Source organism: Mirounga angustirostris, unplaced genomic scaffold (genome assembly GCF_029215605.1).
Source record: "Mirounga angustirostris isolate CCGP_5_RB_7025 unplaced genomic scaffold, mMirAng1.0.hap1 SCAF_8, whole genome shotgun sequence".
NCBI classification, from domain to species: domain Eukaryota; kingdom Metazoa; phylum Chordata; class Mammalia; order Carnivora; family Phocidae; genus Mirounga; species Mirounga angustirostris.
The window spans coordinates 27,965,995-27,991,672 of record NW_026991716.1 but is presented as its reverse complement, the minus strand read 5'-3'; the positions used below and the strand labels follow the sequence as shown (position 1 = coordinate 27,991,672).

Sequence of the window (25,678 nt, the reverse complement as noted above, 5' to 3'; positions counted from 1 at the left end):
TGACTATTTCCTTTGCTCTGCAGAAGCTTTTTATCTTGATGAGGTCCCACGAGTTCATTTTTGCTTCTATTTCCCTTGCCTTTGTAGACGTGTCTAGCAAGAAGTTGCTGCAGCCAACATCAGAGGTTGCTGCCTGTGTTCTCTAGGATTTTGATGGATTCCTGTTTCACATTTAGGTCTTTTATCCATTTTGAGTTTATTTTTGTGTATGATGTAAGAAAGTGGTCCAGTTCCATTCTTCTGCATGAAAATTTCCCAACACTATTTACTGAAGAGACTGTCTTTTTCCCATTGGATATTCTTTTTTTTTTGTTTTGTTTTTAAGATTTATTTATTTATTTGACAGAGAGAGAGATAGCGAGAGCAGGAACACAAGCAGGGGGAGTGGGAGAGCGAGAAGCAGGCTTCCTGCCGAGCAGGGAGCCCAATGTGGGACTCGATCCCAGGACCCTGGGATCATGACCTGAGCTGAAGGCAGACGCTTAACGACTGAGCCACCCAGGCGCCCTCCCATTGGATATTCTTTATCCTGCTTTGCCAAAGATTAGTCGACCATAGAATTGAGGGTCCATTTCTGGGTTCGCTGTTGTGTTCCATTGATCTATGTGTCTGTTTTTGTGCCAGTACCATACTGTCTTGATGATTATAGCCTTCTAATACAGCTGGAAGCCTGGAATTGTGATGCCACCAGCTTTGGGTTTCTTTTTCAACATTCCTTTGGCTACTTGGGGTCTTTTCTGGTTCCGTACAAATTTTAGGAATGTTTGTTCCAGCTCTTTTAATAGTGTTGATGGTATTTTGATAGGGATTGCGTTGAATGTATAGATTGCTATAGGTAGCATAGACATTTTAACAATATTTGTTCTTCCAATCCATGTGAATGGAATGTTTTTCCACTTCTTTGTGTCTTCCTCAATTTCTTTCATAAGTGTTCTGTAGTTTTCAGGAGTACAGATCCTTTATCTCTTTGGTTATGTTGATTACCTGTTATCTTATGGTTTTTGGTACAATTGTAAATGGGATTGATTCCTTGATTTCTCTTTTTTTCTATCTCATTCTTAGTGTATAGAAATGCAACTGATTTCTGTGCATTGATTTTATATCCTGCCATGCTGTTGAATTCCCATATGAGTTCTAGCAATTTTTGGGTGGAGTCTTTGGGTTTTTAGTAGAGTATTATGTTATCTGCGAAGAGTGAAAAGTTTGACTTCTTTGCCTATTTGGATGACTTTCTTTTTGTTGTCTGATTGCCGAGGATAGGACTTTTAGTACTATGTTGAACAACAGTGATGAGAGTGGGTATCCCTGTCATGTTCCTCACCTTATAGGAAAAGCTGTCAGTTTTTCCCCATTGAGGATGATATTTGCTTTGGGTTTTTCAGATATGGCTTTTATGGTATTGAGGTATGTTCCCGTTATCCCTACACTAGAGAGAGTTTTAATCAAGAATGGATACTGTATTTTGTCGAATGCTTTTTCTGCATCTGTTGAGATGATCATGTAGTTCTTGTTCTTTTTATTAATGTGGTGTATCACATTAATTGATTTGTGGATGTTGAACCACTGTTGCAGGCCAGGAATAAATCCCACTGGGTTGTGGCGAATAATCCTTTTAATGTACTGTTGGATCCTACTGGTTAGTATCTTGGTGAGAATTTTTGCATTCATGTTCATCAGGGGTAGTGGTCTCTAATTCTCCTTTTTGATAGGGTCTTTGTCTGGTTTTGGGATCCAGGTAATACTGGCTTCATCGAATGAGTTTGGACGTTTTCCTTCCATATCTGTTTTTTGGAACAGCTTCAGAAGAATAGATATTCTTATTTAAATGTTTGGTAGAATTCCCCTGGGAGGTCATCTTGCCCTGGACTCTTGTTTGTTGGGAGATTTTTGATTGCTGCTTCAATTTCTTTGGTGGTTATGGGTCTGTTCAGGTTTTCTTTTCCTTCCTGTTTCAGTTTTGGTAGTTTATATGTTTCTAGGAATTTATCCATTTCTTCCAGATTGCCTAATTTGTTGGCAAATAATTGCTCATAATATGTTCTTATAATTGTATTTCTTCCATGTTGGTTGTGATTTCCTCTCTTTCATTTAAGATTTTATTTATTTGGGTCCTTTCTCTTTTCTTTTTGATGTCTGGCTAAGGATTTATTGATCTTATTCATTCTTTCAGAGAACCAGGTCCTAGTTTCATTGATCTCTTCTACAGTTCTTTTGATTTCTATATCATTGATTTCTGCTCTAATCTTTATTTTTCTTCTCTTGCTGGGATTAGGCTTTATTTGCTGTTCTTTCTCCAGCTAGGTGTAAGATTATGTTTTGTATTTGAGACTTCTTGTTTCTTGAGAAAGGCTTGTATTGCTATATACTTTCCTCTTAGGACTGCCTTTGCTGCATCCCACAGGTTTTGAAATGTTGTGTTTTCATTTTCATTTATTTTCCATATGTTTTTTATTTTATTTTTATTTTTTAAAGATTTTATTTTATTTATTTATTTGAGAGAGAGAGAGCACAAGAGGGAATACGGTCAGAGGGAGAAGCAGACTCCCCGCTGAGCAGGCAGCCCAATACGGGACTCAATCCCAGGATTCCGGGATCATGACCCAAGCCGAAGGCAGTTGCTTTACCAACTGAGCCACCCAGGCACCCTCCATTTGTTTTTAAATTCTTCTTTAATTTCCTGGTTGACCCATTCCTTCTTTAGTAGGATGCTCTTTAACCTCCATGTATTTGTGTTTCTTCCAGAATTTCTTTTGTGATTGAGTTCAGGTTTTTAAAGCAGGTGGTCTGAAAATATGCATCGTATAAACTCAATCTTTTGATACTGGTTGAGGCCAGATTTGTGACCCAGTATGTGATCTCTTCTGAAGAAAGTTCCACGTGCACTTGAGAAGAATGTGTATTCTGTTGCTTTAGGATGAAATACTCTGAATATATCTTTGAAGTCCCATCTGATCCAGTGTCATTCAAAACCCTTATTTCCTTGTTGATCTTCTGCTTAGATGATCTGTCCATTGCTGTGAATGGGGTGTTAAAGTCCCCTGCTATTACTGTATTAGTATCAATGTGTTTCTTTAAGTTTGTTATTAATTGGTTTATATTTGGGTGCCCCAAGTTAGGGGCATAAATATTTATAATTATTAGATCTTTTTGTTGGATAGATCCTTTTATTATGATATTGTGTCCCCCTTCATCTCTTATTATACTCTTTGTTTTAAAGTCTAATTTGTCCAATACAAGGATTGCTACCCCTGCTTACATTTGATGTCCATTAGCATGATAAATGGTTCTCCGCTACCTCACATTCAATCTAGAGGTGTCTTTGGGTCTGAAATGAGTCTCTTGTAGACAGGATATTGATGGGTCTTGTTTTTTATCCAATCTGATACCCTGTGTCTTTTGATTAGAGCATTTAGTCCATTTACATTCAGAGTAATTATTGAAAGCTATCAATTTAGTGCCATTTTATTACTTGTAAAGTCACTGTTACTGTAGATTGTCTCTGTTCTTTTCTGGTCCTTGTTACTTTTGGGCTCTTTCTCCATTCAAGAAATCCCCTTTAATATTTCTTGCAGGGCTGTTTTAGTGTTCATGAATTCCTTTAGTTTTTGTTTGTCCTGGAAACTATCTCTCCTTCTGTTCCGAATGACAGCCTTGCCTGATAAAGTATTCTTGGCTGCATTTTCCCCATTTAGCACAGTGAGTATATCATGGCAGTCCTTTCTGGCCTGCCAGGTCTCTGTGAATGGTCTCCTGTCGGTCTAATATTTCTACCCTTGTAGGTTAAGGACCTCTAGTCCCGAGCTGCTATCAGGATTTTCTCTGAAATTTGCAAGCTTCACTGTAATATGTGAAGGTGTTGACCTATTTTTATTGATTTTGAGGGGGGTTCTCTGTGCCTCCTAGACTTGATTACCTATTTCCTACCCCAGATTAGAGAATTTCTCAGCCATAATCTATTTATATAAACCTCTTGTCCCTCTCCTTTTCTTCTGAGACATCTATTAGGCTAATATTATTTTGTTTTATGGTATTGCTGATTTCTTGAATCCTTCCTTCATGAGCCAGTAGTTGTTTTCTCTTTTTCTCAGCTTCCTTAATCTCCATCATTTTGTCTCCTAGAACTGTCTCTTCTGCCCCATCTATCCTAGCTGTTAGGGCCTCCATTTTTTACTGTGTCTCAGTAATAGCATTTTTAATTTCAGCCTGATTAGATTTTATTTCTTTTATTTCTCCAGTAGGGGATTCTCTAGTGTTTTCTATGCTTTTTTAAACCTAGCTAGTATCTTTATAACTGTTGTTTTGAAAACTAATTCTGACATTTTACTTATATCCATATTGATAAAATCCCTGGCAGTGAGTACTACCTCCTGTTCTTTCTTTTGGGGTGAATTACTCTGTCTCATTATGTCCAGCAAATAATAGATGAAAGAGAGAAAAAAATACAAAAATAGCAACAACAATACCAGAAAAATACAAACTAAATGAACTAGAAGAAAACAGAAAGAAAACAAAATAAGAAAAAAATCAAACAAGAAGTAAAATGGAACAGAACAATAAACTAGATCTTGGGTGTATTTTGGTCTGTTTGTTAAAAGAATCTAGATCCCAAAAGAAGAAAGAAAGAAAAACTTATATATACACTAAAAATAAAATGAAAGGAAACCAAAAATAAGAAACATATGTAACATATATATATAAATAAAAATACAAAAAGAATTAAAAAAAAGAATTGACAAGTTAAGAAAATAGCTGGAAAAAAAAACAAACTGAGAGACTACAGAGTAATAAAAAACCCCACAAATGCTATATACTGTTTTTACCAAGAGCTGAAGTTTTGCTGTTCTCTATGATCTATAAATTTGGTGTTAGCCAGTTGTTCCTGCTGGTCTTCTAGGGGAGGGGCCTGTGTCCTTGCCCTGGTGAAATTTTGCCCCCCTTGCCAGGGGCCCGGGCTCAGTGTAAACAGCTCTGGATTGCACTATATGGCACTGTTTTGCTCCCTGAAGGCTTTCAGCACCACTTGGGGGTTTGAAAAATGGCAGTGCCCCCATCTCTAGCCCCAGAGCTGAAAGTTTGTGCCCCCACTCTTCAGTGAGCCCTCACAGAAAAGCAGTCAATCACTCTGGTCTCCCTGGTTTCTGTCCTGTGTTCACCCAGCCTGTGACTGAGCGTTTTTATCTCAGGCACATGACTGAATTTCCAGTCTCCTAACTTTATGGACTCCTGTGGTGTGGACTCATGCCATTCCTCCCGGGTGAGGGAGGGGGGTCTTGCCAGGTTACTGCCTTTTGCAAGGCCCCTGTTTGGAGAGTGGTTGCGTAATTTCGCAGCAGTTCACGGTTTATGGCAACATGGAGCAGGAAGCTGGCATATAGACTCGCTGTTTTAGCCAGCTTCCCTGCTCCAATGCTTGGAAACTGTGCCGCACTTAGGCACCCCCGGCTTTTTCTGACACCTGGTATCCTGCCACCACGTTGTCCCACTTGGAATCCACCCCGCTTCTCCACCTGAACAACTTTAAGCCAGGGACGCCTCCAAGTGTAGCAGACTTCTAAAACTTACGATTTTGCACTCCGCTGCTTATAATACTTTCCGGTAGACACCTTAAACTCCCTCCTCTCCCTGGTTTATCTCCCAGTATATCGCCCTGGATTCACTTCTTTGCACTCCCTACCTTGCAAAAAGTGGTTTCTTTTTCTGTTTGTAGAATTGAAGTAATTCTTTTCTCAGATCTCCAATTGATTTCATGGGTGTTCAGAATGATATGATAACTATATAGCTGAATTCTAGGGACCAGACAAAATTAGGATCCCCTACTCCTCCGCCATCTTAAATCCTACTGACCCATTTATTTTTTAGAAGGATGCTGTTTATCATCCATGTATTTGTGGTCCTTCCAAATTTTTTCTTGTGATTGAGTTCAAGTTTTAAAGCATTGTGGTCTGAAAATATGCATGGTATAATCTTTTTAATTTATTATTTTATTTTATTTTATTATTTTTTAAAGATTTTATTTATTTGAGAGAGAGAGTGAGAGAGAGAGCGCAAGAGGGGGTAGGGTTAGAGGGAGAAGCAGACTCTCCGCTGAGCAGGGAGCCTGATGTGGGACTCGATCGCGGGACTCCGGGATCATGACCTGAGCCGAAGGCAGTCGCTTAACCAACTGAGCCACCCAGGCGCCCAATCTTTTTAATTTAAATTCAATTTGCCAACTTATAGTACATCACTAGTTTTTGATATAATGTTCAATGATTCATTAGTTGCGATAATCTTAGAAGAATGTGTATTCTGTTGCTTTAGGATGAAATACTCTGAATGGGGCACCTGGGTGGCTCAGTCATTAAGTGTCTGCCTTTGGCTCAGGTTGTGATCCCAGGGTCCTGGGATTGAACCCTGCATTGGGCTCCCTGCTCACCCGGAAGTCTGCTTCTGCCTCTGACACTCCCCCTGCTTGTGTTCCTGCTCTCGCTATCTCTCTCTCTGTCATACAAATAAATAAAATCTTTAGGGAAAAAAAATACTCTGAATGTATCTTTGAAGTCCATCTGGTCCAGTGTGTCATTCAAAGCCATTGTTTCCTTGTTCATCTGCTTAGATGATCTGTCCATTGCTGTGAGTGGGGTGTTAAAGTCCCCTGCTGTTACTGTATTAGTATCAATGTGTTTCTTTAAGTTTGTTATTAATTGGTTTATATATTTGGGTGCCCCCAGTTAGGGGCATAAATATTTACAATTGTTAGATCTTTTTGTTGGATAGACCCCTTTATTATGATAGTGTCCTTCTTCATCTCTTCTTACAGTCTTTGGTTTAAAACCTAGTTTGTCTGATATGAGTATCAGCTGCCCCTTCCTTCCACTCCTCATCTGGGACCCCATTATACGGATATTATTTTGCTTTATGGAATTGCTGAGTTCTCTAAATCTCCCTTTGTGATCTAATAGTTTCCTTTCTCTCTTTTCAGCTTTCTTATTTTTCATCATTTTATCTTCTATATCACTGATTTGCTCTTCTGTTTCATTCATCCTCTTTTTTTTTATAGTCTCCACTTGAGACTGCATCTCTGTAATAGCATTTTTAATTTCGGCCTGACTAGATTTTAGTTCTTTTATTTCTACAGTATGGGATTCTCTAGTGTCTTCTATGCTTTTTTCAAGCCCAGCTAGTATCTTTTTTTTTTTTTAAAGATTTTATTTATTTATTTGAGAGAGTGAGTGAGAGAGAGAAAGAGCACAAGAGGGGGGAGCGGGAGAGGGAGAAGCAGACTCCCCGCCGAGCAGGGAGCCCAATGCGGGACTCGATCCCGGGACTCCAGGATCATGACCTGAGCCGAAGGCAGTCGCTTAACCAACTGAGCCACCCAGGCGCCCCCAGCTAGTATCTTTATAATCATTGTTTTAAATTCTAGTTCAGACATCTTACTTATATCTGTATCAATTAAATCCCTGACAGTGAGTACTACCTCCTATTCTTTTTTTGGGGGTGAATTTTTCCATCTTGCCATTTTGTCTAGAAAAGAAAAGGAGAAAGAAAGAGAAAAAACAGTAAGAAAAACGACAATGGAAAAAAAACAAAACAAAACCCAAAACCAAACCAAAACGAAAGAAAAACCAACAAAAAACAAAGCAAAACAAAAAACTAGATCCTGGGTGTGTTTTGTTCTGCTCATTAAAAGAAACGAGATTCCTATCTTGGAAAACTTGCATATACATAAAAATGAAGTAAAATAAAATTCAATAAAAGGAAACAAAAACTAATATATATATATATATATATAATGTGTATATAAAAATAAAAATTTAGGGCGCCTGGGTGGCTCAGATGGTTAAGCATCTGCCGTCAGCTCAGGTCATGATCCCAGGGTCGTGGGATCGAGTCCCACATCAGGCTCCCTGCTCAGCGGGGAACCTGCTTCTCCCTCTCCTACCCCACCCCCGGGCTTGTGCTCTCTCTCTCTCTCTCTGTCAAATAAATAAATAAAATATTTAAAAAATAAATAAAAATTTAAAAATAACAAAAAAATTGAAAAAATAAGAACATAATTGAAAAAATAATACTGAAAGCCTAAGGGGTAGAAAAACAACGTTATACACTGTTTTCTCCAAGAGCTGAACCTTTGCAGCTTTTTGTGATCAACAGTCTTGGTGCGAGCCATTTGTCCGCTGATTTTGAGATGTACTTTTCCTATTACAAATGTGCTTCCTTTGCCTGGAGGCTGGGCTCAGTCTAAGTGGCTCCAGATTCCACAAGGTGGCACTGTTTTGCTCCCTGAAGGCTTTCAGCACCCATGCGCAGGATGAAAATGGTGGTGCCCCTCTCTCTTAGCCCTGGAGCTGAAAGTTCGTGTCCCCCACTCTTCAGTGAGCCCTCACAGAAAAGCAGTCAATCGCTCTTGTCTCCCGGTTTCCATTAGAACTCTGTTCACCCACCATGTGATGGAGCGTTTTTGTCTCAGGCATGCTGTTTCAAGTCACTAAATTTTACGGACTCCTGCTGCACGGACACGCACTGTTCCTCCCTGCAGAGGGAGGGGGGTCTCGCCGTGCTTCTGACGCTTGCTGGGCCCTTGCGCAGAGAGTGGATGCACGACTGTACTGCAGTTCACAGTTCATGGCAACACAGAGCAGAAAGCTGGCACCTAGACTCGCTGTTTTTGGCCAGCTTCCCCACGCTTATTCCTGGGAATCTGCCACACTCAGGCACCCCCCCATTCTTCTTGTGACCCCCAGGGATCCTGAGACCACCCTGTCACACCTGGGATTCTGTGCCACTTCGCCACCTGACCAGCTTTAAGTCAGGGACTTAGGCCACTGTAGCTGACTTCTAAAAGTTCCAGTTTTGCACCCTGCTGCTTATAACACTTTGTGGTATCCTCCTAAAGCACGTTCCCTCCTCTCTGCTGTATCCTCAGATATATCACCCCAGATTCAAGTGTCTGCACTTCCTACCTTTGAAAAAGTGGTCGCTTTTTATTTGTAGAATTGTAGCATTTCTTTTCTCAGATTTCCGAATGATTTCTCAGGTGTTGAGAATGATTTGATAACTAACTAGCTGTATTTGTGGGACTAGACAAACTTAGGGTCCTCCACTCCTATGCCATCTTAACTCCTCCCCTAAATATTTAAAAAGATGAAGTAGGAGTAAGTGGGCCGCAGTTGAATTGGCAAATGTAAAAGGAGTATGTTATGTGTGTGTGTGTCTGTCTGGGTGGGTTCACAATCCTATAGATTGGTGTATGGGTATTTGTGTATGGAGGTTTGTATATATGTGTGTAATTGAACACATAGGAGCATGTACGGTTGTTTGTATATGTGTGTCTGTGTACGTGTGTGTATATGTGTGTGTGTGTGAGTGTTGCTCTGAGAATTCCTCATCCTTGCCTCTACTCAGGCCATTTCATGGTTGCCCCACCCCTACTCCATGGGTTATAAGGGACAGAACAGCTCTCCATCTGCAGGAAGCGAGGGGTTCGGGGTGATGAGTGATGGGGAGCTGGTACTCTTCATAGTAGGAAGAAGAAAACAGGAGCTAAATTGGTGGGACTCTCTTCCTTTCCTGGGTTCTGCTTAATAAAAGTGTCAGACTGTTTTAAGGGATGTACATGAATTGAATTATTTAAAACCTTATAATAGCCCTATGAAATAGGGATTGCTGTCAACCCCATTTAACAGTTAGGAAAAGTGAGGTCACTCAGAGGCTAAGTGACTTAATTGGTTGAGCCATGATTCTAACAAAATCATCAGGCTGCTGAGCCTAAGTGCCCACTGTTTTTTTTTTTTTTTTTTTTTTTGACTCCTGTATACTGTTCACCCACCTCATTAAGGGTCACATCATTCTGTGGCTCTGGCAGCTTCTCCTTCTCCAGCAGTGAGTCTTGTCAGGAGTAGGCATTCCTCACTCTCCTTCTAGGTGAGTCCATGGGGTCTGAAGTGACAGGAGAGCTGCATGTACATTGGCTGATGGAGTGTGTTTGCTGGACGTGGCAGGAAGGGAGGTCACATCTGGGCTGTAGGGAATCAGTGGTGTCTGCATCTGGGGTGTGAGGTGGGCTGTCCAGAATTTGGAAAGGGGGAGACCAGCAGTGGGTGACAGAGTTCATTCCTCGCTGTTTTATTCACAGTCTGAAAGCACAGCCTGTGTGGGCCTGAGAGACACTAGGGTGACCACTCATGTCCTTCCAATCCCTGCTGTCCCTGATTTGCCTTCTTCCGACTGACTTCCTGATTATACCTGCTCTCCAAGGTGAGAGTTGCCGTGAAGTCTAGCCTCACCCCTGCTCAGGGCACTTCCTCCCACCCTGCCTATAGCTCCCTCCTCGGGCCTCCCAGTTGGAGTGAGAGGAAAGGAAGTAGGATAGTAAGAACTTGACATTCATTTTTTTTTTTTTTAAGATTTTTTATTTCTTTATTTGACAGAGGCACAGTGACAGAGGGAACACAAGCAGGAGGAGTGGGAGAGGGAGAAGCAGGCTTCCCACTGAGCAGGGAGCCCAATGTGGGGCTCTATCCCAGGACCCTGGGATCATGACCTGAGCCGAAGGCAGATGCTTAATGACTGAGCCACCCTTGATATTCATGTTTTAAAGAGAAAATAAAACAGATGAACAAAGGAAAGGGAAGGAAAAATAAGATAAAAATACAGAGGGAGCAAACCATAAGAGACTCTTAGCTATAGGAAACAAACTGAGGGTTGCTGGAGGGAAGGTGGATGGGGGGACGGGATAACTGGGTGATGGGCATTAAGGAGGGCACTTGATGTATTGAGTACTGGGTGTTATATGCAACTGATCAGTCACTAAGTTCTGCCCCTGAAGCTAATATTACACTATATGTTAACTAAATTGAATTTAAATTGAAAAAAAAAATACGATGTCTTCAAGAAAGGGAAGGACGACCTTATGGGGAGGACTGAGTAGTTCCTTGTGAGCTGGTGGACTGGAGGCTTAGTGTCTTGCTGGATGTAGGCAGGAGGCAGACCTCAGTTTCTGGTCTTTCCAGCACAGCTTCTTGCTTCAGCAAAGCGTGCAAGTGGAGAAGATAGTAGAAAACCAGCTGGCAAAATGGAAGTCATGATCGTTTATATTCCAAGATCACCACTGCCACATTTTATTGGTTGGAATATATTCCAGGTCCCACCCACACTCAGTAGGAGGAGATTCCACAGGACCATGTGGACCAGGAGTTGGGGACCATTGGCCTTATTTACTTATTTACTTATTTTTTTACTTATTTTATTACTTATAAATTTTATTACTTATATTATTTACTTATTTACTTATTAACTCTGTCTTCACAGGATGTTGCAGGTGACAGATGGCAGGAATGGAGGGTAGCAAGGTCTCTGCACTGCATATGCTCATACGCAGGCTGCACAGTCATTGAACAAGGTAATTATCACTCTGGGTTCCATGTTGGACAAGATGATCTGCGGGCTGAGCTGTGTTATCCAAGCAGGGTCCTAGATACGAGAATCACGCTGTCATTTGGAAGGTCTGTCTCAACTTTGTGGAACCTGAGAGGTCGTCCTCCCTGAATATTTCCCCCTTCCCTTGTCAGACCTTCTAAATCTCTAGGAAAGCACCATCACTAAACTGAACCATTTTTTTGCTTTCCTGTGTCATGTTCCCAGGGAAATCCTGGTCTCCCACTATCTCTGCCAGTTTGCCTCCAACGAGATCCTGCAAAGTCACTTCTTGTGATTCCACTTTGTCGGTTTCTTTCCTTTCATCCAGGTTATTTCTTAGTGATTTCCTCTTGTATTCGTGAGTCAGTTACATTAACTTAACCTTTCCACTAATTTTTGGACCAAATGGGCAAAAAAAGTTCTCTTTCCAGTCTCAGCCCCTTCCCACACAGGGACAAGACAGTAGTAGGGTTCCTGGAGAGCCAGCTGTTGGCACAGATCCTCATCAGTGTGAGACAGGTAGGTCACAAAGGTGTGTACCTGTATCTTCTTTCTGTCCCTAGCATGTGGTACAGCACCTGGCCCACAGTAGGCACTCAATTAGCTTCTGTGTGGAGGCTGTTTCCCCAAAACTCATTATAATAGTTGCATTTACCAGGTTATTCACCCAACTCTGAATTCCTTCATGTTTCTCTCACTGAGCCTAGCAGAGAGCCTGACATCTACTACTGCCTAATAGGTGTCTGCTAAATGGAAGTGCGACTTTGGCAATTCAAAATTTTTTTCAACTGACTGATACATGCACAATGTTTGAAAAATTTACATAACATGAAAGTATAGAGTGAAAAGTAAATTTCATCCTCCATCCCATCCATAATTCTTCCAAACTCTCTCCCTGGACATAACAGCTGTTAACCAGTTTCAATAGTATTATAGGAAGAGATTTCCATTTTAGCAGGTGGTGCTTTTTAATATTTTATTTTTTCTATTTGAGAGAGAGAGAGAGCGAGCATGAGCAGGGGCAGGGGAAAGGGAGAAGCAGCTCGTGGGGCTCGATCCCAGGACCCTGGGATCATAACCTGAGTGGAAGGCAGATGCCCAACCAACTGAGCCACCCAGGTGCCCCTAGCAGGTGGTATTTTACCAAGTTTTCTATCTGCATCTTTTTTCTCAATATTATATTGTGAGACTTTCTCACTATTTACATACAAACTGGTTCAAGATTTGATATTGATAATGACAGTTCTGTAGCTGATGATTTTCAAAACTTTAAGTGAAGCAAAAATCATCCTCATTCCATAGTGACAGAATTTCATGGGAGCACATGGTCACTTAGATTAAAAATAGCCTGATTCACCAGCCTCCCAGGAGGCTACTCTTGTCTGTGTGACTACATTCTGGCCATTATGGTGACGCAGAATGAGGTAGTAGGTGTTGCCCTTAAAGGAGAGAAGCTTCCTCTTTTTCTGCTCTCCCTGCCCTGCTCATGGACCACAGACATGGTCTTAGGTGCCCTGGGTCATGCTAATAAGGGAACTTCCCAGGGCATCGGCACCAGCGTGCCCGGACAGCCCTGTGGTGCAGAGCGACCCTACAGCCCCGAACGGCTCGCCTCACACATGGGACACACACACACACAAGCTGCTGTCCTGCTTACAGCACTGTTAGCTGGGTTTCTGCTGCACACCCTGAACTAATGCATATGGAGAGGAGAGGACTTCCAGGATGGGGTGGCCATGGTGGTCTGTTCTGGAGATGAGCAGAGAGATAGATACACGGGGGCAGCACTGTGGGCTCCCTGGACATTCTCTGTGTTGGAGGAAGGGAGAGCTGGGCCCCAGGGGCAGCACAGAGAGACTGGAGACTGTTCTCTCATCTTTGTAGCCACGGGGGTGCCTGGAGGCATGTGGGGGCTCACCAGCTGTTATATTTGGGGACCTGTGTTTCTTCCCTTCCCGTCCTTTTCCCAGAATTCCTCTGTTCACTGCAGCCAGGATGAGAATCCCTGCTGGTGATTCCTCTTCCTCCTCCTGTCTGAAGGTGGTGGCTGTGGGGGTCGAGACCTGGAGAAGAATCAATCCCCTCAGATGGAGAAGGAACGCAGGGTCACTTGTCATGGGGTTCCATCAGAAATCTGCTCTTAGATTTCTGTACGTCCAAGGCTGCCTTGGATGGCGCACCTTGAGACAGTTGACTCCAGGTCCCTCGCATCTTGTCTCCTGGTGATCCCAAATACTCGCTGCATGACTTCACCCTATTCTGTGTGTCACCAGCAAGTCACTATGTCCAGCTTCTGTTCCGAAAGGGGGTATTACACAAGCGCATGAATACTGGAGGATGGGAACACTGGAGCCATCTTGGAGTCTGCCTACAACAGGGGTGACTTTGGGAACCACCTGAATGCGTGGCCTTTCGCAGGCCTGTGGCTAGAAATGCAGAGACCAGACTGAATGAAGAGTTCAAGTCCAAGGGTGTTGGTCACTCCCCAGGAATCCAGATCAGAGTCGGATGTCACACATTGTTGCAGGTGGACAGGGAGGCTCCACCAGTCAGGTGAGCACAAGCCAGACTCTGACCCAGGATGTGGTGACACGGAAACTGGGACAGTGCTGCCTGCATTTGGCACAGGTGGCGTGAGTGGCCGTCGTGTCATCCAGCTGCCAGGAGCGGCAGCGACGGCAGTCCTGGCCTCAGGGTGCGGTGATGTGAACAGTGGGATCTGTGCCCAGCACCGGGGGCAGTGATTCCTATTTGGGCCTTGACCTAGGGTGGGATGGTGGATTCTGTTCCTGGCTCTGCAGCCTCGGGCCTGTTCTGTGGCTTTCCTTGAAATAAAATGAGGCCCAGTACTCTCTATAGTATATATTTTCCTATTCATGTAATTTATATATTTCATATATTTTAAAATATGCTTTAATATTTATATTATTCATACTTTATATTTTTATATTATGTATTTATAATTTATATTATAAGATACATGTTTCTCTATAAATATATGTAATTTCAATTAAAACAACTTGGAATCTGTTGTTCAAAACAAGGAACAAGAAATCCATGAGGGAATACTTCCAGAGAGCAGAGATTCAGAAATTTTTTCTAGTTTTATTGAGAAATAATTGACATAAAACATTGTAGGTTTAAGTGTACAACCTGTTGATACATTTATATACTGCAAATTGATTACCACCATAGCCTTGGCTAACACCTGCATCATGATACATAGTTCCTTTTGTGTGTGTGTGTGTGTGTGTGTGTGTGTGTGTGTGTGACCATTTAAGATCTACTCTTAGCAATGAGAGTTTTTATGTTGAGCTGATAATCACTTCCTAAATCTTTCATCTGGTTTTACCCCATGGGAGAGAAAATATGTTTCTCCCAGCATGTCTTGCATTTTTCTTCCTACAAAAAAACTATTTATTTATTTTTTAAGATTTTATTTTTTGACACAGAGACAGGGAGAGAGGGAACATAAGCAGGGGGAGTGGGAGAGGGAGTAGCAGGCTTCTCGCCGAACAGGGAGCCCGATGCGGGGCTTGATCCCAGGACCCCGGGATCATGACCTGAGCTGAAGGCAGACACTTAACGACTGAGCCACCCAGGCACCCCACAAAAAAACTATTTAAATGTGTCTGTAAGACCCTGTCCCACAATGAGGGCTCTCATCAATGGCTTCAGTGCTTCCCTATCTGTGGAATCCCATGATGGCTTGTGGCTTTGTTACCAAATACTCAGGCTTCTTCCCAGACCCACCAGCTTAGAATGTTGGGCGTGAGCCCAGGAATCACTTACTTAATAATCCCTACAGGAGAGGCTGATGCACGGCCATGTGGGGATCCTGCTTCATGTGCTTGCTACTCAGTGTGGGATCCGAAGACCAGCAGCATCAGCACCAACCTTGTTATCAACCCAGAATCTCATGCTCTACTCCAGACTGTCTAGATGTTCATAGTCCAGGAATTTTCTGTGCACACTGAAGGGTGGGCCTCCCTGGTCTTTGTGTTTTCTAGGTGCAGAACCAAACTATGCAGTACACTCTGGGTGTGTGCTCTGATCAGCTTGCTTAGCCTTGAGGAGTCCAGGGTTTGGTCCTGTTCCTTTCTCTTCTATGGCCCTCACCCCCTTAGGGACCTCATCTCTTCATCTCTAGTAAAGGCTTTAAACCTGGTTTATATGGCATGACCTCCCACATCTATTTCTCCAACCCAGATGTTTCTGAACTCTGTATCCACCTGCCAACCTCACCTGCGTTTCTTTTTTTTAAGATTTATTTATTTATTTTAGAGAGGGTGGAGGGGCAGATGGAGATGGAGAGAGAGAATCCTAAGTGACTCCCTGCTGAGCAGTGGGGTGGGGGGTGGGGTGTCTGATGCAGGGCTTGATGCTATGACTCCAAGATCATGACCTGAGCCAAAATCAAGAGTCGGATGCTTAACCAACTGAGCCACCCAGGTGCTCCTCACTTGTATTTCTAGTAGACATCTCAGATTAATCATTTCCTAAATTGGATGCTTGTGATGCTGCGTACTCAAATATGCTACTTCCAGACACTTCCCCATTTCCACTGAAGGCACTCACATTTCTGCTTGCAGTCTGAAATGTTGGATGCCCTCCCTGATTCTTCATTCTCTCTCTCTAGAATTAATCCATTAGGAAATGCTGCAGAGTCCATCTTTAAATATATCCAGAACCCAATCACTTCCTACTGTCTTCCTTCCTCAACCCCAGATGTACAGCCCACATCCCCCTCCTGGGACACTGCACTGGTTTCCTACAGATTCTCTACTGGTCACTCACCCTGCACTGCTTGATTCTGCACAGCTACAAACAGATGCTTCTAAGGAGAGGTGGTACCGGGTGGATCGTCTGTTTAAAACCATCTTGTAACTCCACATGTCACTCAGAAAACTCAAACTGTTCTAATATCCTAAGGCTTGGACATCTGATGTCATTTCAGCTGCTCTCTGCTGCAGCCCCAGTGGCCTCCTCGCCCTTCCGTGAACACAGGGCACGCTCCTGTCCTAGTGCGTGTGCACTGGGGGTTCCCTGCCTGGAAAGAGCTCCCCCCAGACCTTCTCTTATGCAATTCCTTCATAACCTTCAAACCTCTCAAAGGTACCTCGGTGAGGCTCCCTCTGATTGCTGTAGTGAAGTAGCCATCGTCCCCTTCCCAGCATAGGTACCTCTCTGGACCACTTTCCATAGGTACTCCCCAACCTCTAACACACACACTTCCCTTAGTTACTAGCATACAGTCTGCCCCTCACTCCAGAACATATGCCCCACAAGGTAGGCAAATTTTGCCTGTTTTTCACTTGAGGTGTCCTAGATGCTAAAATAATGTTCCTGTATCTGACAATTACCAGTTGAATGAATGATCTGCATAGAGCACCTCTCTCTTCTAGATGAGCCTCAGGCTACAGCTGTTCGTGGCAGCTACCGCTTTTCTCCCCATTGCTGGTCTCCCTGCTCCACCCCTATTGCCTCTATTCCACACCATTCCTCCTGCACAGCACAGGAAACAATTAACAGTTCTCCATTCAGAAAAGTTGTACGTAGGCTTATGGGTCATATTTTCCAGACAAATGTGAATTCAAATTACACACTGCTTTATAACTCTATGAATTAGGATTGGAACCAGAACGAGGATCACTAGATCTAAGGTCAGGGGGGCAGGTAAGTGAGCAGAGAAGACAAACTGAAATTTAATACGGATGAGAAACGATCAGATCCTGTCTCTAACTCCAGAATCTGCTTTTTAAAAAAGATGGGGGAAGGATGGAAAGAATGATCCAGAACAGCTGTAGGAGAAGAGATGGGTCTGAAAAAATTCATCTTGCAATACCACAGGAATCCTGTGTGCAGGGCTCACTGGGCCTTGTGGGAACAAGGAGAGGCTATAGGACCCCTGTGGTGGTCACAGACTGGGGGACACCAGAGGAACATGAGACCAGAACTCATGCACAAGAATAAGCATAGGCCTAATTCTCTATATAAACCACCCAAAAGTTGGGGGCTGAGGGCCTGATCCAAGCTGGAGCCTAGGCTGACCTGGTTAAGGAAGCTCTTGATGCCCATGGTCCTAGAGACAGGTGATGTCTGAGTCCCTGTGATCACAGGTCCTGGTGGAACAAGTTTCCACTGAAGGGACCAGGGAATAGCGAAGATGACTCAGCTGAGGAGTGACCATGTTAAAGCCCACAATGCACTGAGTACTAACCTGGCACAGTTCTGACCACAGTTGGCTACTCACAGCTTCTCCTGCCCCACCTACAACAGACAGCACAGCAATCAGGCAGCTTCTGGAAGGTTCTCCGCTTCCATTTATTTCCCATCTCAACTTTAGGAGTCTTCTCCTTTACTACCTTTATTACCACCTTAGTCCTATATGACAAGAATAGAAAACAAATTCATAATCCAGATATTCAGTAGAGAAGTAAAATATTACTTCTCAGTCAAACATGAAGTAAAGACAGGGATGGAGATGACCCAGTCCCATCTCTGCTAGAACAGGAAAGCAGATCAGGGAAGAGAGCACAGGTCAGTTTGGGGAGAGGTAATGATGGGTAGGGGTGGGCCAGTTTCCCCACCTCCTCACATTATGCTAATAGGAACACAGACACATTCAGACACCATTAGCAGATAGAGACGTCCTGGGCTCTTGATGTAAAAAAAAAGTGGGAGTGTGGGGCACCTGGGTTAAGCGTCTGTCTTTGGCTCAGGTCGTGATCTCAGGGTCCTGGGATCAAGCCACGCGTCAGGCTCCCTGCTCAGCGGGAAGCCTGCTTCTTCCTCTCCCTCTACTGCTCCTTTTGCTAGTACTCTCTCACTCTGTCGAATAAATAGATAAAAAAAAAAGTGGGAGTGTGAACAAATCTTGCATCACTCAGTTCCCCACAAGGCAACTGGTTCACGCTGTGAAAGAAAATAATCATGAACAAATTCAAGTCAATCATGTAAATGTTGACATCTCCACAGCCCACTAAATGCTATACTGTCCCATTCAAACAATCCTCATAACCCAGGCCCTCCAGGGTCTCACATTTAGGAGCCATGAAAGACACATCAGAGCGCAGGGCACTGTCATTGCCTGGGGTAGAACAAACAGGACATGGTCAGAGCCCACCGGAGATGAGACTAGAGGAGGAGCTATGGGGTGGGTGAGCTCCCCATGGGGTCCTGTCTACACTATCCCAGGGTCTCAGGGATGACTCTCTCCATACTTACTTTCAGTCTGCTGTGAGTAGCTCCCTCCTTTAACACTGTGGGAAGAAAACATCATGTTAGAGGCCAGGGAGAAGGCTGGTCATGGTATCCAGAGGAATACCCTAGACCTGTACCAAAATCAGGTTTCCAGAACTGTTAACTGAAGACTCATGGCTGTATCAGAAAAACACAAAGAAAGGATGTAGGGGCACTGGACCAACTGTCTTCTGGAGGTCTGTCTACATCAGGGAATTGCCCCTGACCTTCAACGGCTGGGGATCAGGTCCCCACCAACAGAATATAAAGGTAAAAAATTTGTCCTTCATTTGCACAAGTCTACTAAAGAGTTAATGTTAGCAATTGGCTCCAGAGTAGGCAAGCACAGGTATGTGGATGGTACTTCTCATTAACAAGGCAGGACAAACCTCTACCTGGGGCTTGAAACCTCTCAGTGGGATGAGAAAACTCAAATTCCCCTCCCACTCCCTTCCCTACCTTAGTGCTTCTTCCTCCACATCAAAGCTCCCACCACCACAGCTCCAGTGACCACAAGGAGAACCAGGCCAGCAATGGTGCCCATGATGGGGATGGTGGGCTCAGGTGGCAGCTCTAGGAAGGGGGAAGGTGAGGGGCTCAGACCTCAGGCTTGAGTCATAACCTCGCAGATGTTTCGCCGAAGAGCTACTTTCTCTGCAAAGAGGCTCCACCCCAAACCCCTCCTTACGCCATCTCAAGGTGATGGGCTCGGGCAGCCCCTCATACTGCACATGGCACGTGTATCTCTGCTCCTGTCCAGGAGGCACCACCACAGCCTCCCACTTCTGGAAGGTCCCATCTCCTGCAGGCCTGGTCTCCACAAGTTCTGTGTCTTGGGTCAGGTCCTCCCCATCATGCTGCCACGTTAGGGTGATCTCTGCAGGGTAGAAGCCCAGCACCTCAGGGTGACATCATGGTCAGAGATGGGGTGGTGGGTCACGTGTGTGTTGGGAGGTTCTGAGGAAGAAGAATCAGAAAGTCCACACTTTGGGTTACCTTCATGGGTCACTATAAGCAGCACTCGTGACCATCCTGAGGATGGAAAGGACAAATGGTTTAGAAGGGAAAAGCACAAAACCCTGACAACAGCCTAGACTCAGGGATCTGTAGTAATGTTTTAGAAGCAGCGAGAGATCCCAGGACAGGAGAGTGCAGGTCTAGAGTGGGGAACACACTAATGGTCCTGACTGCGGTGGAGTGTCAGTGACTCAGAAAACCGGGAGTCAGATCTCCAAGGATGTTCTCAGATGGAGAACAAGACCTTGAGAGGGAAAGTCATGGTTTACAAGGTGATTGCCAGGATGGAGGGACCGCTGATGGACTAGTTCAGGGATGGTCTCCACCTGCCTCTGGGGAGAGACTGGATTGTCCTTTAGCGAGAAGCGGCCCTCTGGGTGAGGCCCTCTCTAGTAGGAACAGGAACACCCGGGCGGATCTCCGTCTCCCCACCCGTGGGAGGGGCGGTGTTCTGACACCGAGTCCATTTTCCCTTCCTGGTGGGAACCCAGCCCCAGCGGAGGGGAGGTCGGGGAGGCCCCGCGGCCCCTGGTACCTGCGCGCTGCAGCGTCTCCTTCCCGTTCTCCAGGTACCTGCCGAGCCACTCCACGCAGGTGCCCTCCAGGTAGTTCCTCCGGTTCTCTGCCACACCGGCCGCCTCCCACTTGCGCCGGGTGATCTGCGCCGCCGTGTCCGCCGCGGTCCAGGAGCGCAGGTCCTCGTTCAGGGCGATGTAATCCGCGCCGTCGTAGGCGAACTGCCTGTACCCGCGGAGGAGGTTCCCGTCGGACCCCACGTCGCAGCCGTACATCCACTGGAAGGTGTGAGACCCTGGCCCCGGCCCACCACGACCTATCGTCATTAAAGCCTAAACTGAAAACCAAACCGAGTAGACTCCCCAAGGGTTCTTCCCCGTTCGGGGGACGGCGGTGTCCCGCAGCCTCGGGGTGTCGCTCGGACACGGGGACTTGGGGCGACCCTGGCCGTCCGGGGGGATGGGGATCGTGATCTGTCCCCTGCCCGCGTCGCTCACCTACCTCGCTCTGGTTGTAGTAGCCGCGCGCTTCGTTCAGATTCCCTCGGAGAGTCTGTGCACGTCCTGGAGTCCCGCGTCTGCTGGGCCCAGTACTCCGGCCCCTCCTGCTCCACCCACGGCGCCCGCGGCTCCATCCTCCGACTCGCCGCGTCGCTGTCGAACCGCACGAACTGCGTGTCGTCCACGTAGCCGACGATGACGAAGCGGGGCTCCCCGCGGCCGGGCCGGGACACGACAGTGAATAAATACCTCAGGGAGTGGGAGCCTGCGGGCGCGGAGGGGCTGAGACCCCGCGCGACCCTCCTCCCGGCGCGGGGCCGGGGCCCAGGGGGAGGCGGCCGGGAGGGCAGGGGGCGAGGGGTTCGCGCGACGGAAAAGGGGCAGTGGGTCGGAGAAGAGTCGGGACCAAGGTGTGGGTGGGGCGGAGGTGAGGGCTCCGAGTGCCAGGGGGCGGAGCGGAGCAGCGCTTGGGTCCGGCAGCCCCCTCCCGCCTCCCACGCTGAGCCGTTTCTCCCGCTCTCACCCGCCCAGGTCTCGGTCACGGCCAGGGCCCCGGACAGCAGCAGCAGCAGGAGGGTTGGGGGACGCATGACTGGCAACCACCTGTTCCGGAGAGAAGCTGAGTCGCCCCGCGGCCGGTGAAAACACCCGAACGCTGATTGGCTTCTCTGGAACCCCGACACGCAATGGGAGTGCGAACTGGGGTCGCGTCATGAGGATCCAGGCAGGAGGACCTGACGGGCTGTGAGACGGAGAAGTGAAAGCAGGGGAGATGCGGACTCCCTAACACTGGGCTTTCCCGCCCAAGGCACCGCCCTCGCGCGGGGTCGCTGAGAGACGGGCCCAGGGATTTGTGACTTTGTCCTAACCCCTCTTTTCCTGCACTGAGTGGTATCAATATTTACCATACTAGGAATAAAAGAGGTTTTAAAAATTTTTCATGAGCTCATTTGAATGATATTAATAAACCATTGCATGTTGACAAAAAAATTGTTTTGTGAAAAATAACTATTTCCCAAAATAAACAGGGTAGTGAGAATATTGATCTTTGTACATATTGCATCGTTGGAAGTCTCTCACGTTAGAAGACTGCTGGAATGTTCACATTTGCTTTCTTTTTTATTTAAATTCAATTAGCCAGTGTATAGTAACATCATTAGATTGTAATATGTTCAGTGATTCATTAGTTGCGAATTACACCCAGTGCTCGGTGCTTAATGCCCATCACCCATTTCCCCCATCCCCAACTCCCCTCCCTTCTGAAACCCTCAGTTTGTTTCCTGGAGTCCAGAATCTCTCATGGTTTGTCTCCCTCTGATTTCTTCCCAGTTTTCCCTCCCTTCCGCTATGGTCTTCTGTGCTATTCCTTATATTGTCTTTCTCTGCTTGACTTGAACTTAGCATAACCCCCTCCAGTTCCATCCCTGTGGATGCAAATGGTAGGTATTCATCCTTTCTGATGGCTGAGTAGTATTCCTTAGTATATATGGACCACATCTTCTTTATCCATTCATCTTTTGAAGGACATCTCGGCTCCTTCCACAGTTTGGCTATTGTGGACATTGCTGCTATGAACATTGGGGTGTATGTGCCCCTTCTTTTCACTACATCTGTATCTTCAGGGTAAATACCTAGTAGTGCAATTGCTGGGTCATAGGGTAGCTCTATTTTTATTTTTGTTGTTATTGTTGTTGTTGTATTTTAAATTTTTTAAATTTTTTATTGTTATGTTAATCACCATACATCATATCATTAGTTTTTTTTTTTTTAAGATTTTATTTATTTATTTGAAAGAGAGAGACACAGCGAGAGAGGGAACACAAGCAGGGGGAGTAGGAGAGGGAGAAGCAGGCTTCCTGTGGAGCAGGGAGCCCGATGCGGGGCTCGATCCCAGGACCCCGGGATCATGACCTGAGCTGAAGGCAGACGCTTAACGACTGAGCCACCCAGGCGCCCCACATCATTAGTTTTTGATGTAGTGTTCCATGATTCATTGTGCATAACACCCAGTGCTCCATGGAGAACGTGCCCTCTTTAATTTAATTTAATTTTATTTTTAAAGATTTTATTTATTTTTATTTGAGAGAGAGAGAATGAGAGAGAGGGAGTACATGAGAGGGGGGAGGGTCAGAGGGAGAAGCAGACTCCCTGCCGAGCAGGGAGCCCTATGCGGGACTCGACCCAGGGACTCCAGGATCATGACCTGAGCCGAAGGCAGTCACTTAACCAACTGAGCCACCCAGGCGCCCAGAACGTGCCCTCTTTAATACCCATCACCAGGCTAACCCATCCTCCCACCCCCTCCCCTCTAGAACCCTCAGTTTGTTTTTCAGAGTCCATTGTCTCTCATGGTTTGTCTCCCCCTCCGATTTCCCCCCCTTCATTGTTGCCCTCCTGCTATCTTCTTCTTCTTTTTTTTTTTAAACATATATTGCATTATTTGTTTCAGAGGTACAGATCTGTGATTCAACAGTCCCTCACAATTCACAGCGCTCACCATAGCACATACCCTCCCCAGTGTCTATCACCCAGCCCCCCCCATCCCTCCCATCCCAACCCCCACTCCAGCAACCCTCAGTTTGTTTCCTGAGATTAAGAATTCCTCATATCAGTGAGGTCATATGATACATGTCTTTCTCTGATTGACTTATTTCGCTCAGCATAACACCCTCCAGTTCCATCCACATCATTGCAAATGGCAAGATCTCATTCCTTTTGATGGCTGCATAATATTCCATTGTATATGCATACCACATCTTCTTTATCCATTCATCTGTCGATGGACATCTTGGCTCTTTCCACAGTTTGGCTATTGTGGACATTGCTGCTATAAACATCGGGGTGCACACACCCCTTTGGATCCCTACATTTGTATCTTTGGGGTAAATACCCAGTAGTGCAATTGCTGGATCCTATGGTAGCTCTATTTTCAACTTTTTGAGGAACCTCCATACTGTTTTCCAGAGTGGCTGCACCAGCTTGTATTCCCACCAACAGTGTAGGAGGGTTCCCCTTTCTCCGCATCCTCGCCAAAATCTGTCGTTTCCTGACTTGTTAATTTTAGCCATTCTGACTGGTGTGAGGTGGTATCTCATTGAGGTTTTGATTTGGATTTCCCTGATGCCGAGCGCTGTTGAGCACTTTTTCATGTGTCTGTTGGCCATTTGGATGTCTTCTTTGGAAAAATGTCTGTTCATGTCTTCTGCCCATTTCTTGATTGGATTCTTTGTTCTTTGGGTGTTGAGTTTGATAAGTTCTTTATAGATTTTGGATACTAGCCCTTTATCTGATATGTCATTTGCAAATATCTTCTCCCATTCTGTCGGTTGTCTTTTGGTTTTGTTGAGTGTTTCTTTTGCTGTGCAAAAGCTTTTTATGTTGATGAAGTCCCAATAGTTCATTTTTGCCTTTGCTTCCCTTGCGTTTGGTGATGTTTCTAGGAAGAAGTTGCTGCGGCTGAGGTCAAAGAGGTTGCTGCTTGTGTTCTCCTTTAGGATTTTGATGGACTCCTGTCTCACATTGAGGTCTTTCAACCATTTGGAGTCTATTTTTGTGTGTGGTGTAAGGAAATGGTCCAGTTTCATTCTTCTGCATGTGGCTGTCCAATTTTCCCAAAACCATTTGTTGAGGAGACTTTTTTCCATTGGACATTCTTTCTTGCTTTGTCAAAGATGAGTTGACCATAGAGTTGAGGGTCCATTTCTGGGCTCTCTATTCTGTTCCATTGATCTATGTGTCTGTTTTTGTGCCAGTACCATGCTGTCTTGATGATGACAGCTTTGTAATAGAGCTTGAAGTCCGGAATTGTGATGCCGCCAGCTTTGCTTTTCTTTTTCAATATTCCTCTGGCTATGCGGGGTCTTTTCTGGTTCCATACAAATTTTAGGATTATTTGTTCCATTTCTTTGAAAAAAGTGGATGGTATTTTGATGGGGATTGCATTAATGTGTAGATTGCTCTAGGTAGCATTGACATCTTCACAATATTTGTTCTTCCAATCCATGAGCATGGAACGTTTTTCCATTTCTTTGTGTCTTCCTCAATTTCTTTCATGAGTATTTTATAGTTTTCTGAGTACAGATCCTTTGTCTCTTTGGTTAGATTTATTCCTAGGTATCTTATGGTTTTGGGTGCAATTGTAAATGGGATTGACTCCTTAATTTCTCTTTCTTCTGTCTTGTTGTTGGTGTATAGGAATGCCACTGATTTCTGTGTATGGATTTTATATCCTGCCACTTTACTAAATTCTTGTATGAGTTCTAGCAGTTTTGGGGTGGAGTCTTTGGGGTTTTCCACATAAAGTATCATATCGTCTGCAAAGAGTGAGAGTTTGACTTCTTCTTTGCCGATTTGGATGCCTTTGATTTCTTTTTGTTGTCTGATTGCTGTGGCTAGGACTTGTAATACTATGTTGAATAGCAGTGGTGATAGTGGACATCCCTGCCGTGTTTCTGACCTTAGGGGAAAGCTCTCAGTTTTTCCCCATTGAGAATGATATTTCCTGTAGGTTTTTCATAGATGGCTTTTATGATATTGAGGTATGTACCCTCTATCCCTATACTCTGAAGAGTTTTGATCAAGAAAGGATGCTGTACTTTGTCAAATGCTTTTTCTGCATCTATTGAGAGGATCATATGATTCTTGTTCTTTATTGTTGTTATTTTAATGAGTCTTGTTTTTTAATTCACTCTGTCACCCTGTGTCTTTTAATCAGAGCGTTTAGGCCATTTACATTCAAAGTGATTATTGATAGGAATGTATTTATTGCTATTTGGTTGCTCTGGTCATCAGTTTGGTGGCATTCCCCTGATGGAACCCCCTGAATCCTCACCTCTCATTTGTCATCTTTCAAAGCTCCTAATAGGAGCCCTATGACATAACCAGAGCACAAGATGGTGGAAAAGAGTAGAGCTACCTCAGGGGCTACAAGATCTGTGGGGTCAAGCTCAGCAATTTAGGACAAGTCAGTGTAAGTGTGTAAACTGAGACTGAGTGTGTAATTT

The 25,678-nt window shown here is 44.8% G+C and overlaps 2 protein-coding genes across 14 annotated transcripts in view; one reads left to right on the top strand and one right to left on the bottom strand.

The window, feature by feature from the left end:
* Nucleotides 1-21,612, top strand: part of GNL1 (G protein nucleolar 1 (putative)) — a 73,506-nt gene extending 51,894 nt beyond the window's left edge. For 2 of the 13 annotated variants that reach the window (XR_010413544.1, XR_010413556.1), the window contains exons 13-18: nt 11,293-11,383; nt 13,371-13,953; nt 18,634-18,912; nt 20,229-20,460; nt 20,693-20,912; nt 21,207-21,612. The gene's annotated coding sequence lies outside the window, so the exon portion shown is untranslated. Of the gene's footprint in view, nt 1-11,292; nt 11,384-13,370; nt 13,954-15,208; nt 15,381-18,633; nt 18,913-20,228; nt 20,461-20,692; nt 20,913-21,206 lie in introns of all 13 variants that reach the window. The other 11 variants (XR_010413546.1, XR_010413549.1, XR_010413548.1 and 8 more) reach the window with 11 other exon arrangements.
* LOC123841733 (patr class I histocompatibility antigen, A-2 alpha chain) lies at nt 18,906-21,291 on the bottom strand. Its single transcript, XM_064597308.1, is given in 7 exon segments — nt 18,906-19,215; nt 19,331-19,534; nt 19,537-19,599; nt 20,195-20,470; nt 20,673-20,737; nt 20,739-20,940; nt 21,199-21,291. Coding segments are annotated over 7 exon segments (990 nt in total). The 5' UTR covers nt 21,266-21,291; the 3' UTR covers nt 18,906-19,102.
* Nucleotides 21,613-25,678: the final 4,066 nt, after the last annotated feature.